The 14,232-nt window shown below is 63.6% G+C and overlaps 3 protein-coding genes and 1 non-coding gene across 7 annotated transcripts in view; 2 read left to right on the top strand and 2 right to left on the bottom strand.

Annotated features, from left to right (window-relative positions):
• Positions 1-4,374, top strand: part of RAB40C (RAB40C, member RAS oncogene family) — a 29,016-nt gene extending 24,642 nt beyond the window's left edge. For all 3 annotated transcript variants that reach the window (XM_047097900.1, XM_047097899.1, XM_047097901.1), the window contains 3 exons: positions 1,351-1,428; positions 1,706-1,928; positions 2,505-4,374. In XM_047097900.1, the coding sequence (XP_046953856.1) occupies positions 1,351-1,428; positions 1,706-1,928; positions 2,505-2,785 (582 nt within the window). In that variant the 3' untranslated portion in view covers positions 2,786-4,374. The remainder of the gene's footprint in view (positions 1-1,350; positions 1,429-1,705; positions 1,929-2,504) is intronic.
• Positions 4,375-4,474: 100 nt separating this feature from the next.
• WFIKKN1 (WAP, follistatin/kazal, immunoglobulin, kunitz and netrin domain containing 1) lies at positions 4,475-8,795 on the top strand. The gene is made up of 2 exons (XM_047097902.1): positions 4,475-6,587; positions 7,269-8,795. Exons 1-2 carry the CDS (start codon positions 6,417-6,419, stop codon positions 8,745-8,747), a joined length of 1,650 nt encoding a protein of 549 aa, XP_046953858.1. The 5' UTR covers positions 4,475-6,416; the 3' UTR covers positions 8,748-8,795.
• Positions 8,796-9,206: 411 nt separating this feature from the next.
• Positions 9,207-11,348, bottom strand: METTL26 (methyltransferase like 26). Of its 2 annotated transcripts, none has more exons than XM_047097916.1 (6): positions 10,674-11,348; positions 10,347-10,523; positions 10,136-10,195; positions 9,689-9,756; positions 9,507-9,585; positions 9,207-9,427 (listed from the first exon to the last, which is right to left on the bottom strand). In XM_047097916.1, the coding sequence occupies exons 1-6, from the start codon at positions 10,868-10,870 to the stop codon at positions 9,397-9,399; spliced, it is 612 nt and encodes a 203-aa protein (XP_046953872.1). In that variant the 5' UTR covers positions 10,871-11,348; the 3' UTR covers positions 9,207-9,396. The 2 variants fall into 2 exon arrangements, with proteins under 2 accessions (XP_046953872.1, XP_046953871.1); XM_047097915.1 differs by having other exon boundaries at positions 10,361-10,523; positions 10,674-11,334.
• TRNAG-CCC (transfer RNA glycine (anticodon CCC)) lies at positions 11,290-11,360 on the bottom strand. The gene has a single exon. It is a non-coding gene; the product is annotated as a tRNA-Gly (tRNA).
• Positions 11,361-14,232: the final 2,872 nt, after the last annotated feature.

The following is a 14,232-nucleotide window of genomic DNA, read 5'->3' as shown; positions in this document are numbered from 1 at the left end:
CGGCTCCTGAGCCTGCTTCAGAGTGGCCTGAAGGGGCAGAGAGAGGCGGGAGCCCGCAGCTGCACTCTCTGCTGGAATCACCTTTCTGCGGCTCGTGATGGAGAGATCTCTTGGGCAGGGACGATGGGCGAGCCAGGCGGGCGGAGACAGCCCAGAGCCGAGCTCTGACTGCTTGGTCTCTAAGGGACGTGCGGCAAAATCCCCACAGCAGATCCTCTGCCCAGTTCGGGGGGCGGGGGGCTGCTAGAGTGACTGGCGTCCTGCCTGCAAATTTGGGTTGGAAAACTAAGAACCCGTCAGCTCGGCCCCCGGGTCCCCTGAGCAGAGCTCCGTTGGACAGTGTCAGGGACATCACCCCTGTCTGCCTGCCAGGGTTGTCCGCAGGGCCTGTCCACACTGTCTGTAGACCTTTGTAGACTGTCTTAGCTTGGGTGATTTTTTTTTTTTTTAATGCTTATTTATTTATTTTGAGAGAGAGAACTCGAGTGCAGGAGAGGGCCAGAGAGGGGATGGGAAGAGAATCCCAAGCAGGCTCCACACTGTCAGCACAGAGCCTGACACGGGGCTCAGTCCCACAACCCTGGGATCATGACCTGAGCCAAAATCAAGAGTCGGATGCTTAACCGACCGAGCCACCCAGGCGCCCCTTCAGCTTGAGTCATTTTTAAATGATCACAGGATAATGCTTACAATGTGTTTGGAGGAAAGAAATTGAAAAAATACCAGTTTTCCCAGCCAAGTCTTCAAGATAGGGAGGGAAGAGGCAGCACTGAGCCCACGAGATCCCCCCCATTGCCATCACCCCACACAGAGGGTATCCAGGACCACACGGGCCTGCCCTCGGTGAGGAGATGGGGACAGGGCTGGCTGAGGCCTGCGTGCAGAGCTGATGCCAGCAATGCCTCTGAAGCGTGACAGAGTCTCAAAGCCAGGCATTTTTCACGTGGAAAACGTGTGACCCACACAATCCCCTTAAGGGGCACCTGGGTGGCTCAGTCAGTTGGACGTCCAACTTCGGCTCAGGTCGTGATCTCACAGCTCGTGAGTTTGAGCCCAATGTCAGGCTCTGTGCTGACAGCTCAGAGCCTGGAGCCTGCTTCGGATTCTGTGTCTCCCTCTCTCTCTGCCCCTAACCCACTCACATTCTGTCTCTTGTCTCTCTCAAAAAATAAACAAACATTAAAAAATAATAATAAAATAAATAAAAGCTGTCTGGCTGGAGCCGAGTGCCCCTGGCCCCGCCTATGCTGGAAAGGAGTGGTGCTTGGCCACATAGGGCACTGTGCCTGGAATAGGACCCCTTCCATCCAGGCGGCCCCCGGCCTCTCGACGCCCGTGTCTCCCTTGCAGGGGATCCTCCTGGTGTATGACATCACCAACCGCTGGTCCTTTGACGGCATCGACCGGTGGATCAAGGAGATTGATGAGGTAGGTGTGCATCCATAGATAGCCCTTGCACGGTCCCTTCCCAGGGTGCACTCCCATCCCCGGCAGGAAGCTGGGGGACCCCGTTGGCTGTCCCTACCCCCGCCTCTGCCCGTTGCCCTGGCTCTCTGTCGTCCTGCACACTGACTGCCACATACTCGGTGGCCACAGAATGGACAGTGAGGGCCCTGCCTGCTTTGGGGGCAGGGGGACAGTGCCAACATGGGGGTGTCCTGTGCTCGTGCCTCTGCTGAGTACTGTGCGCCCCGCCCCCCGCAAGCATGCACCCGGGGTCCCCCGGATCCTGGTTGGGAACCGGCTACACCTGGCCTTCAAGCGGCAAGTTCCAACAGAGCAGGCACGCGCCTACGCAGAGAAGAATGGCATGACTTTCTTCGAGGTCAGCCCTCTGTGCAACTTCAATGTCATTGAGTCCTTCACGGAGCTGTCCCGCATCGTGCTTATGAGGCACGGCATGGAGAAGATCTGGAGGCCCAACCGAGGTGAGGTGGTGTCGTCGCAGCTGCGGTCAGGAGAACGGAGGCAGAGGGGGCCTCTGGCAGCCCACTCAGGGGCCGGCCTCCCCGGGTTGGAGGGGAAGCAAGGTCCCCGCTGCTTCCCTGACACCTGGAAGCTAAGTTAGCCTGCGCCCCGTGTCCGCTCTGTGTGCGGTCCCGGCGCTGTGCAGGGGTCTGCGCCTCGGCGCTGGGAGGGAGTGCTGTGGACTCTGCCCTGGAGCGAACAGGGGACTGGCTCCAAGCCTCCCCGCCTGGAGCTGACCCTTGAAGATCCTGGCTGTGCGCTCCCCCGTCCCTCAGCCCCGTCCCACCCCAGAAGGGCCAGGGCTGGCTGGAGGCCTCCATCTCCCGTTAGGCCCCAGGGCAGGGCTGGCGACCCTTGGAAGCGGGGTCTCCCAGGGCACCTCTCTGCGTGCGGCTCCAGGGAGAAGTCGGGACCAGGACACCGGCAGCTGGGCTGTGGGGCGGTGGGCATCCAGGGTCCCCAGCAGGGCAAGCCTGAGCTTTGCGGACCTCTGCACCCCGCCGCCTGACCTTTCCCTCCCCCGCCCCCATCCGTAGTGTTCAGCCTGCAGGACCTGTGCTGCCGGGCCATCGTCTCCTGCACCCCGGTGCACCTCATCGACAAGCTCCCGCTGCCGGTCACCATCAAGAGCCATCTCAAGTCCTTCTCGATGGCCAACGGCATGAACGCCGTCATGATGCACGGGCGCTCCTACTCGCTGGCCAGTGGGGCAGGCGGGGGCAGCAGCAAGGGCAACAGTCTCAAGAGGTCCAAGTCCATCCGCCCCCCGCAGAGCCCGCCCCAGAACTGCTCGAGGAGCAACTGCAAGATCTCCTAGCAGGACGGGCCGGGTGCCACCCCGTCCAGTTCGCTCCGGGAGGGCTCACGCTTGGGGAGCGTCTCTGGCCGGGCGCTGGGCCTGGCGCTGTGTGCAGGGAAGGCTTTGACCTCACCGCCTCCTGGGAAGCGTGGGGGCTCACTGCGCGGGCAGTGGTCTGGGCCAGAGAAGCTCCGCGGGACCGGAGAGAGCTGCGGGGATCTTGGCGGAACAAGCCCGGGACCCTGCAGTGCCATGCGGCTGGGAAGGGCCCGGGAGGCAGCTCTGCCCGGCCCGGCCTCAAGGGGGCGGTCCTTGGGGACCCAGGAGGCCTGGCTCCCTTTCTTATTTATGTGGAAGATGTTCACCTTTCTGTACATTTTTAAAGGACGGGCAGGGAGGCCTCTGGTGCAGCCACACGTGAGCCCCTGTCAGCTGTGGGGTCAAGCTTCGGGACCTTGGGAGAGGGAGGGGATTTGAGGCAAAGACGAGGAGGAACCCCCAAGACTTCACCCTTTGAGTTCAGACACTTCACGTGGGGTGTGGGCTGTGCAGAGACCATAGGGGACAGGTGGGAGCTTTGGGCAGGGCTCTAGGGCCCGTGGCTGCCTCCGCCAGCCTGAGTACGGGGCTCCTTGTGCCCCCCCCTCCCCCAAGGGGCTGGGCAGCCCGCGTGGCTCCGGCGGTCTGAATGGTGCGGCCACACCTTCCTGGGTGACATCCTGCGCGTCTCAGATGGGCTCAGAGCTGGGGGCGATTTCCTAGGTTCCCCAGGGGAATGTTGGGGCTTCTCAGAGGGGACAGTGGGATGCACTCCCCCCGTGTCCCTCCACATGCGGGGGCAAACAGCCTCCCCCTTGACTCTTGACTCTGCACCTTCCCTTCCGGTCATATCTCTGTCTGTTGCTCCATGAAACCGGCTCAGCATCTCCCGTGAGAAGACGCCGAGATCCTCAGGGGGGCTGCCAGGTGCTCTGCGGGTCTGGACAGACCTGCCTGTTTGTCTCCTGGGGCACCTGGCCTCCACTCTTGCCAGCTTCCGTCTGCTGGCCTCGGGTGTGACCCCACAGCTGCTCCTGGCCTGGCGTCACCCCTCGGGGTCACACGTCACCAGAACCGTTCTGACCCAGATTTTCTTAGTGATGCTGCCTGGAGTGGTGCCGGCAGCAGAGACACCGAGGTTGTTCTCCTGGAGAACCCGCCAGCCAGCCTCCTCCTGCCACCTGGTTGGTGACACGGCCACCGGGTCACACTGGTGCTCAGCTCTACCTCCTACTCACGGCCCCATCCTGGGCTCTGGGACTCTCCCGTCCTGGGTGTCTGGGAGGCAGGGTGGGGGCCGTGGCCCGGGTGTGCAGGGGCACCCAGGGTCCCCGTGTGAGGCCTGGCCTCAGCAGGGTCAGGCAGAGGAGGCCACACCCATCCTGTCTTGCCTGTCAGGCCCCTTTCTTCGGACTTTGAACCCCATCACACAGACTGTGTTTTGAGGACGTGGACAGTCCTACGTTCACTTTATCAACACTACTTTTCGCTGCTGACACACCATTCCTGTGCTCATTTTGGACGGTTTTTGTTTCTTTGTACAGTAAACCTAATTCAGCTCTGATTTTCAGGCTGCGTTTTATAGAAATTAAAGCCTCTGGTTTTAACTGGCCAAGTGGTGGGTGTGACGTGGCAGGGTGGGTCCGGTGCCGCTTCGTTGACACCCCCTCCACGCCTGGCCTGGACGGCTGGTGCGCATCTGGCTGTGAGGGCTGAGCGTGGCTGCACTGCCTCTCCTGGTGGGCCGGACGGGTGCAACAGAGACGCTCTGTGCCGCGCTGCCTCCGAGGGCAGGAACACCCTCGACGTCCGTGGGTCCAGGGCCTAACTGCCGAGTTCGCTCCGCTGCCTGCGAGGGTGGTGGGCACAGAGCCAGGGATGCAGCGGATGACTCGGGATCACCACCTGCCAGCGCTCAGCACGGCACTACCCGGGCCTGGAGTTGGCGCCCTCGCCGGAAAGCCACCAGGCGACAGTGCGTGAGGCTCAGTCCAGGGCTGTGGTGGGCACTGGGGGGTTGGGAACGATCACTCTGAACCTGGCAGCCCCACGCTCGGGGACCCGGGCCTCTGACCGCAGCTCTGAGGGGCCGTCCTGGACCCCGTGCCCACAGTCCCCCGGGATGCATTCTCCGTATCTGGGCCGTCTTCCGGTCTCACGCTGACCAGACACGGCTTTTATTACTCTGCCTCCTAGGTCATAAGGTCAGACGTGGGGTCATGGGATGTTTTCCATCCCATCTCAGAGCAGATGCTCGTGGGGCCCCAGACCCTGGGGAAGGGTTTGGAAGGGCGGGTTCCAGCGGCTTTGTCCTGTTTTGCTGCATTAGCTCTCCCTGCCAGCCCTGCCAGGGAGGGGCTTCCGTACCCGTCTGAGGGAAGGCTCCTCCTCCCAGGCGCTTGTGCAGCTCCCAGGAAACCGCCCCCCCCCATTTCCAGGGTGCTTTGTAGGTGGCCTTGGCCTCTAGGGACTGGCCCCACATGGGGCCACAACCACTGAAATTCAAGTCCGTCCGAGTAGATACACCCAGTGCCTCGCTCACACCAGCCATGTTTGCAGTGTTTGCTGCCTGTGCGACTGGGGGCCATACTGGGGGCACACAGTTCCCTCCCTGCTGGTCGTCCCGGGACCTCACTTCGGTGGCATGAGCCTTGTCCAGTTGTGGAAGAGCCTGGACCAGGGCCATCCTGGGGGCGGGGGCAAAGTCCAGCCCTGCATTGGCCTCCCCCAACCCTCATCTGCTGAGGGTCACCAAGGAAAGGCCCAGGCCGAGTTCACTGTGCACCCCTGTGCTTCAGGGACCTCACCACTAACTTTAGAAAGGGTTTCAATTTGACCCCGAGACCCGTTGGCAGGTCGTGACCCTTCTCCCAGGAGAAGGTTGTGGAGTTTTTCCTGGGAAGGAACAGAATGCTTACTCATTGCTGGGCTGAACACGGTACCCCTGTGCCTCTGTCTTGTCTAGAAGAAATAAATCTAAGGAAGGGGCTGGCCTGGGCCTGCTTGGGGGAGACCCAGGCCCTGGACAGCTGGGGCAGGTTGGAGAGCCGGAGGGGGTTGGCCAGCCTGGCCCCCTCCCCTGACCTGGGCTGGGAGGGTCTGAGAGGCAGCTTTGATCCCAGGGCCCTTCCATCCGAAGCCCAGCGCGCCCAGAGGGAGGAGGGGCTCCAGTTACAGTGTCCCCTCCCCTCCCCTCCCGCCGCAGCCAGCCCTTCTCTGGCCCTTCTCCGCCCCTTGGTGACCCTCGCGGCCAGTGTCTTCTGTGCTCCTGGGCCTCGGCCCCTCCCCAGCTCTCCTCCCCTCCCCACCCCCTGCCCTGCGCTGACCACAGAGGGGCCAGGCAGGGGAGGGGCTGGCGCCGCACGCACAGACTCAGAGCTGGGAGAGGCCCGGAACCTACCCAGCCCCTCGAACTGGGGTGTTGAGACGAAGCATCTGCTGTGGGCTTAGACCTTGGGGGTGAGGGGAGAGCCCCAGGATCAGCTGGGGGCTGGAGGGCAGGGGCAGCGACCACAGGCCTGGGGAGGCAGATGCCTTCAGGGAGGAGGCTGGGCAGGGCCTGAGGAGGGACTGGTGGTCACATCCCCCACCCCCTGTCCTGGCGGTCCCCATGCTGGCCCCGAGGCCACTCCTGCTGCCGCTCCTCGTGGTTGGGCTGACCTTGGGGGCCAGCCTGCCGCCAGGACCCAGGAGCCACCCAGGCGTGTGCCCCAACCAGCTCAGCCCCAACCTGTGGGTGGATGCCCAGAGCACCTGTGAGCGTGAGTGCATCGGGGACCAGGTAAGCAGAGGCACCAGCCCCGCCGGCCCTCGTTGGGGGTGGGGGTGGGGGGCTCAGGGCATCTTGGCGGCTTGGTCAGACCCTACCCCTGCACCCAGGCCTTGCCCACAGAGGGGGAACCCAGCAGCTGCACTGCGGGCCCCCCCCCCAATCCTGGGCCCCAATCCTCAGGCTCCCCACGCTCTGCTGCTGGTTTTGGGCTGCTGCACATACGAGGGTCCCAGGGAACACCCCCAGTCTGCGCCTTCACGTGTCTGAAGATTAAGAGCCCCCTCCTCACTCCCCGAACCCACCTGCCCGCACCCTGGGACCAGCAAGCCAGAAAGGCAGGGGGCCATGCGGGACCTCTGCCCCGCAGCCCTGCAGTGGCCTTGAGCACGTGGTGCACGCCCCGCCCTGGGCCTCGGTTTCCTCGTTTCCGCGGTGAAACCTGCCCTGTAGGGGGAATGTCTGAGGACGCAGTGAGGCTCAGGGAGACGACACCTGTGACGGCCCCCTAGACGGCGGGCAGCTGTGGCTCACTCTAGAGAACAGGAGGGAAACTTCCGCAGACGCGCTCAGCTTCCCACGGGGGGGGGACAGGTCCGGGAGGGGCAGCAGGAGCTCGGCCCCCCTCCCTCTGGACAGGCTGCCAGGCAGAGCTGGGGTCCCCGCTGAGCTGCCCCCGCCCCCCCCCCCCAGGACTGCCCGGCCTCCGAGAAGTGCTGCGCCAACGTGTGTGGGCTGCGGAGCTGCGTGGCGGCCCGCTTCCCTGACGGCGGCCCTGCTGTGCCCACGCCGCCGGCCTCCTGTGAGGGCTTCACGTGCGCACAGCAGGGCTCCGACTGCGACATCTGGGACGGGCAGCCCGTGTGCCGCTGCCGTGACCGCTGCGAGAAGGAGCCCAGCTTCACCTGTGCCTCCGACGGCCTCACCTACTACAACCGCTGCTACATGGACGCGGAGGCCTGCCTGCGCGGCCTCCGCCTGCACGTGGTGCCCTGCAAGCACGTCCTCAGCTGGCCGCCCAGCAGCCCCGGCCCACCCGAGACCACGGCCCGCCCCACGCCCGGGGATGCCCCGACGCCACCCGCCCTCTACAGCAGCCCCGCCCCGCAGGCCGTGTTCGTGGGGGGCACGGCCAGCCTCCACTGCGAGGTCAGCGGCCGCCCGCCCCCGGCCGTGACCTGGGAGAAGCAGAGCAACCGGCGTGAGACCCTCATCATGCGGCCCGACCAGATGTACGGCAACGTGGTGGTCACCAGCGTCGGGCAGCTGGTGCTCTACAACGCCCGGCCCGAGGACGCCGGCCTCTACACGTGCACCGCACGCAACGCCGCGGGCCTGCTGCGGGCCGACTTCCCGCTGTCGGTGGTCCGGCGGGAGCCGGCCGGGGACGCGGCGCCCACCCCCCCTGACCCGGCCGAGTGCCTGCCCGCCGCGCAGGCCTGCACCGGCGCCCCCTCCGGCCTGGTCCTCTGGCAGTACGACCCCCAGCGCGGGGGCTGCATGACCTTCCCCGCCTGCGGCTGCGAGGGCGGCGGCCGGGGCTTCGAGACCTACGAGGCGTGCCAGCGGGCCTGCGCCCGCGGCCCCGGCGACGCCTGCGTGCTGCCGGCCGTGCAGGGCCGCTGCCAGGGCTGGGAGCCCCGCTGGGCCTACAGCCCGCTGCTGCGGCAGTGCCACCCCTTCGTCTACGGCGGCTGCGAGGGCAACGGCAACAACTTCGAGAGCCGTGCGAGCTGCGAGGACGCCTGCCCCGTGCCGCGCACGCCGCCCTGCCGGGCCTGCCGCCTGCGGAGCAAGCTGGCGCTGAGTCTGTGCCGCAGCGACTTCGCCATCGTGGGGAGGCTCACCGAGGTGCTGGAGGAGCCCGAGGTGGGGGGCGGCGGCATCGCCCGCGTGGCCCTGGACGAGGTGCTCAAGGATGACAAGATGGGCCTCAGGTTCTTGGGCACCAAGTACCTGGAGGTGACGCTGAGTGGCATGGACTGGACCTGCCCCTGCCCCAACGTGACAGCGGGCGACGGCCCCCTGGTCATCATGGGCGAGGTGCGAGACGGCGTGGCCGTGCTGGACGCTGGCAGCTACGTCCGCACGGCGAGCGAGAAGCGTGTCAAAAAGATCTCGGAGCTGCTCGAGAAGAAGGCCTGTGAGCTGCTGAACCGCTTCCAGGACTAGCCCCCCCCTCCCCCCCCGCCCCCAGTGTCTGCCCACCCTGCCTTCCTGTCCTGCTGAATAAAAGCCTGACCTCATGGCCTGCGGGTGCCGGACCTCCTGGTGGGACCCTCACCCCACTCAGCCTGCCTTCCGGCTGGTAACCCGCTGCCCGAGGCGGCGCTGGCTCCTCGGGAGCCTCCCATGTCCCTGCAGGAGCACAGGCCGTGACCGGCCCGAGATGGCCACCTCCTCTCGTGGCAGCAGAGCCAGGCAGCCAGCTCAGTCCCGCCTCGGCAGTCCCTGAGCTCTCCCTCCTTCCTCTGCTGCCGGAGCGGAGCAACACGGTCCAGGATGCCCCCGAGCCCTGACTCCACAGGCCAGACCCCTCCTACCCCTAGTGCAGAGCCCCTGGAGACAACAGCCTGCCCACCCGGCACCGCCAGAAATGCTCCCAGGAGCAGGCGCGGTTAACATCAGCGATGAGCAGCGAGAAACACTTTATTCCCAGGTTCTAAGCAGCCCAGTGGCCACCAGCCAAGAGCCCCCAGACCAAGCAAGGGCAGCCCCCAGGGCCCAGCCCTGGGAGGCAGGGGCTGGCATCTGGGTTTATTCCAGAACGGGTCTCGGTGGAGACAGAAACATGCAGGAGGAAGTTACTCTTTCCGGAATATCAGGCACTTATTGTTGGCTGGCATGTCCACCTAGGGAAGATGTTTCGGCTGGAGCAGCTGCCCCTGGTCCCCAGGGAGGTCACCTGTGCCCCCAGCCCTTCCCACCTACCATCCTCTCCAGGAGCAGGCCACTGGCTTGGCCCAGGTCCTCCAGAAGGGCTGTGTCCCGCAGCCCCCACTCAGGGTTCCTGCAGTGGGAAGGAGGAAGGGGAGAAGGTGGAGTCGTGGCTGGGGGGTGTCACCTAGCCCACCTGCCCTCCCAGCCAGGCCCCCCACCTATCCAGCTCTGACCTGCATCTAAGAGTGAGATCAAAGTCCACGTTACTCTGCGGAGTGATCTTCCCATCGATGGCATAAGGCTGTGGAGACGGGAAGACAGCTCTGCCGGCCACCCACAGACACGGGGTCAGCCGTTCCTCAGCAAACAGACTGGCATGCTGGCACTCAGACAAAGAAAAGAACACAGCCCTCCCTGCCCCCAAGATGGGGGACAGCTGAGGACCAGCTGGTGAGCCAAGGGGTTGCAGGGAGCCTGGCGGGTGGCCAGGAGGGAGTTCGAGAAGGAAGACACCGGGGGGGGGGGGTTAACGGTGACAAGCAGTGGTGGGAGAAAGCAACCGAAAATACCGAAACCAAAATGAGAGAGTCCAGAAAGGAGAGCTCAGCATAGACTGGCTGGGATCGGGGCCAGGACTGGCCTGCCAGGGGAGGCCCACCATCTCCGGCAGGGACACTAACCCCATAGGTGATGAGCAGCGCCTTGGGTTTGAGCAGGTGTCCTGCTGCTCTGAAGAGCCCCTGGGGAGTGAGAAAACAGGGCACCGCTGAAGAGCGTTCTCTCCCCCACGCACCTGAAAGAGCCCTCAGTGCCCCATCTGAGACGCGGGGCACACCGCCGCCCTGCTCCCCCTCCTGCTGCACCGGGAGGGGTGCTGCGTGGCCCACAGACCTGCTCCCACAGACCTCGGTGCAGTTGAGGGGGCTGATGTGGATCATGTTGATGCAGAGCAGCAGGTCCAGCGACTGGGGAAGGATCCCGCCCCAATGCTCCCAATCCCAGGTCACGTCCAGGTACAGCGGGGCCTTCACGTTGGACAGGCCCTGAGCCTGAGTGGTGGCCGAGATGCTGTGGAAGGGCAGCACCTGGTTGGGGGACCTTCGAGGGGTCTGGGTGGCGTGAGGAGTCTGGACAGCGGGACAGGCCCCGCTCCACCTGCCCTTGCTTCCCGCCCACTTTCACCAGCCGGGACCCGGCCTTCCGGGAGCCCTTCCGCACCTGTCCAGGCAGCGCTGGTCCACGTCGGACGGCTGCCACTCGGCGTGGGGGAAGGCCCGCGCGAAGTGGGCCGTGTGTTGGCCGGAGCCAGAGGCCACCTCGAGCACTCGAACGCCGCGCTGGGCCGGGTCCATGTACTGCCGCAGCACACGCAGGATAGGCTCCTTGTTCCGCTCTGCGGCCGCAGCCACCAGCATCGCAGCAGCTCAGCCGGCCCGCGGGGTCGCCGTACTCCGTCGCCGCGAGGCTCGCCGGGAGCCGTAGTCCGTCGCCGCGAACCCTGCCGGGAGCTGTGGTCCGGCCTCCCCAAAGACTACAATTCCCAGGAGGAGGCGCGCCGCGCGTTAAGGGGCCCGCAGCCGCGGGAGTCGCACCGGGAGCGGCAGCCAAGCCGAGGGGACTGGGCAGTGAGTTGGGGTCACCGGTTTACAGGTGACCATCAGCTCAGCGCCCGGGTGTCCGTGGCCGCTCTGGCATTTTCAAAGCTCTTGTTCTCTGAAATCGTCTCGTTCGCTCTGCACTAGAATTGGTGCTTCCCCGGTTCTGGTTTTCTTTTGAAATTGCAGTCGTCAGCGAGTCCGTCTAGTCGACATGGGGGAAAACTAAAACAGACGCTTGCGCCGCCCGGGAATCGAACCCGGGTCGCAAGAATGGGAATCTTGCATGATACCACTACACCAGCGGCGCCGTTGTCAGGCTTCCTCCCTGCGAGACTTAAGAGATGGTGACGCACCCTCTCCTCGCGCAGAAGTACTACGGTGCATGCGCGCTGCCTCGGGGGAGGCCGGCCCCTGCGCACTGCAGCCGGCAGCCGCGGTGGGAGCACCGATCTTGGCGGGGTCCGCGTGCTGGGGGATCTCGCGGCGTCGCTTGGGCGCCCAGCGCTAGAGAGGAACGAGGGCGCCTAAGGGAGGCTGGCTTGAGGCCCGGATTCGCGCCGGCGCCGTGGAAACCATGGCAACCGCGGGCGTTCGGTGGGGCGGGGCCGGGGCGGGGCTCCTCGTGGGCGGGGCTCCCTGCGGGCGGGGCCGCGGGCGAGCCGGGGGGGGGGGGGGTCCTAGCCGCCGGCCCCGCGGTCCTGTGCTGCTCGGGGCTTTTCCGGTGAGGCTGACCTGAGCAGCGCTAGCCCAGGGTCCCCGGACGTTGTGAGGGGGTCGGAGCCCTATTTGTTGTGTCCAAGGTGTTTTCCCCGTTGACGGCTTGGGGCCCGTGTCTCCTAGGGGCCCTGTTCTGCAGCCGGCCGGTTTATCTTTGGTGGGCAGCTTCTCACGAGTGAGATTCCCCAAACCCGACGTCACTCTGGCCAGAGCTCAGATCGTGCCCCTGACCCGGGCTTTAACCTGGGATTGTCGTGGAGGCCGAGATGTGGGTTTCGTCAGGGGAGGATGGCAGTCTTGCAGCTTAGGCCAGGGAAGTGGTGTGGGGCTGGCCATTCTGGACAGGCCCCCTGGGCCAGGCAGCTCTGCTGGCATTCTGCACGTGACCACCATTTCACAGCCCCGGCTTTCCTTTCCTGAATGCGCTTTTGCCTCCAGCCACGTTGGGTGTACTCTGCATTTTCCTTGTCCTTCCATGTGTGAGCGCGGAGAGGAGACTGCTGTTTGTGCATGACAAGCCCCTTTCAACCTTACCTGCGTTCCCACCAAGCAGGTGACCCTTGGGCCTTGGGGGCTGGTGTTCGGGGGACCCAACCTGTGATTAGCAGGTGGGAGACCGAGCTGATCACCCAGGACCGATGATCTCATCAACCACACCTGTGTCACGGGGCCTCCACAAAGACCCCAAGGAAAGGGGCTCGGGAGCCTCCGGGCAGGTCAACGGACACACGGAGTTGCCGGGAGGGTGGCGCGCCCCCGCAGGGCCTGGAGGCTCCCAGCCCCCTCCCCACCCCTTGCCCTGTGTGTCTCTTCCATCCCTGTTCCCAAGAGTCCTATCCTTGACGAGGGACCAGTAAACATGAGTGAGGGTTTCCCTGAGTTCTGTGAGCCGTTCTAGCAAATTATGGAGGCTGAGGGGGGGGGGGCGTGAGAACCCTGACCGGAGTTAGAGTTGATTGATCAGAGGCACAGGTGACAACCTGGATTTGTGACTGGCATCGGAAGAGGGGGTGGTCTCCTGGGACTGGGCCCTCAGCCCCAGGGGTCTGCATAATGCCGGATAAGAGTGTCAGAATTGAGTTAAGTTGTAGGACACCCGGTCAATGTCTGCAGAGAACTGCTTGGCGAGGAAAACCCACACACTTGGTGTCTAAAGTGTTCAAAGTGCAGAAAACGTTGCTTTCTTTTACACCAGATGTTCTCTTGGGACGGGGAACCTGACTGACCGGTGTCCCTGCTTCCTCCATGCCCTATGGCCCTGCTTCAGAAGCCGTCCAAATGCCCAGCAAAGTCTTCCTTTCAACAGTACTTGACCTTAGGTTGATACCCGCCTGCCATATTTGTCATTCCGGGCTGGACGCCATGAGAGCTACCCCCTGCACTGGGCGCTCACCAGGCTCTGACCTGGAGAAGGCAGACCTGCAGCCTTTCCTGCGTTGTGTAGGTGAACACATGCACATGCCTGTGAAGGCTGGTGTGCACACTTGTGAACGCACACTTTCTGGAAAGTCATGGATGTGTGTCACATGGATGTGACTCTGGGAGGATCCCGGCCCCCCAGCAAATGCTGAACGGTGGACCCCTGGAAGTGTCCCCTGACGTAGAAAATGTTGGGGTTCGGCACTGACAGTCAAGAAGGAATTCTTGAGATGTGTTTTGGTGCAAAAAGGTGGTTTTATTAAAACACGGGAATAGGAAATGTGGGCACAAAGAGCTGCACTGGGGTCGTGAGGAGCGATGGATTATGTACTTTCAAGTTGGGAGGGGCTTAGAGATAGTATAAGTCTCTAAGAAATTTTGGAAGCAAGGTTTCCGGGACCTCGAGGGGGCCAGCTGTTGTTAGGAAAGGGTCATTACTACTACTGTCCAATAAATCCTAGTCATGAAACCCTTCAGGTGTAGATCAGCAGGCCATAAGCTTGGAGTGTGGTTGCCAACATGTATCGTGGGCAGGAAAAGACAAGGGAAGTTTCCAAAGGAATTTTTACATGTTAAAGTAGACTTCTAGGATCGGGGGTGTCCGGCTAAGGTTGCCTTTTGCCCTTAGCAAAGCGTCATCATGGAGCTGAGCTCCCAGAGGAAGGTCACTCTGCCAGTTTCAAGGATTTGTCAATGGGCTGTAGGTTGTAAGGAAATATCAGTTTTCCTTTGCCTTTGGTTCCCACATCATCCCCCCCGCCCCACCCCATGGCCTGTGCTCCGTGGGGCCTCCCGAGGTGGAGGTTTTGTGTCCTGAGGTGGAATTTGGCTCCCAGGCAGCCCTCTTGAGCTTCTCACCCACTGTGTGGAAGTTTCTGTGGCACGGGGCACCTTTCCAAGTGTTTATCCACATGACAAAATCTCTAGTGCCCAGAGAGCCATGAGCAAACAAGACATCCCCTGCCCTGCTGCCCACCCTGATGGGGGTGCACGCTTCCTCCCTAGCCCTGCCCCCCCCCCACTGCACTTCCTATTTCCTTATC

This window comes from Lynx rufus, unplaced genomic scaffold, assembly GCF_022079265.1.
Source record: "Lynx rufus isolate CCGP_SWC_20201006 ecotype Redwood Valley unplaced genomic scaffold, mLynRuf1.p SCAF_43, whole genome shotgun sequence".
Lineage (NCBI taxonomy): Eukaryota > Metazoa > Chordata > Mammalia > Carnivora > Felidae > Lynx > Lynx rufus.
Note: the sequence above shows the minus strand (reverse complement) of the source record. Positions and strands in the feature narration are given on the sequence as shown.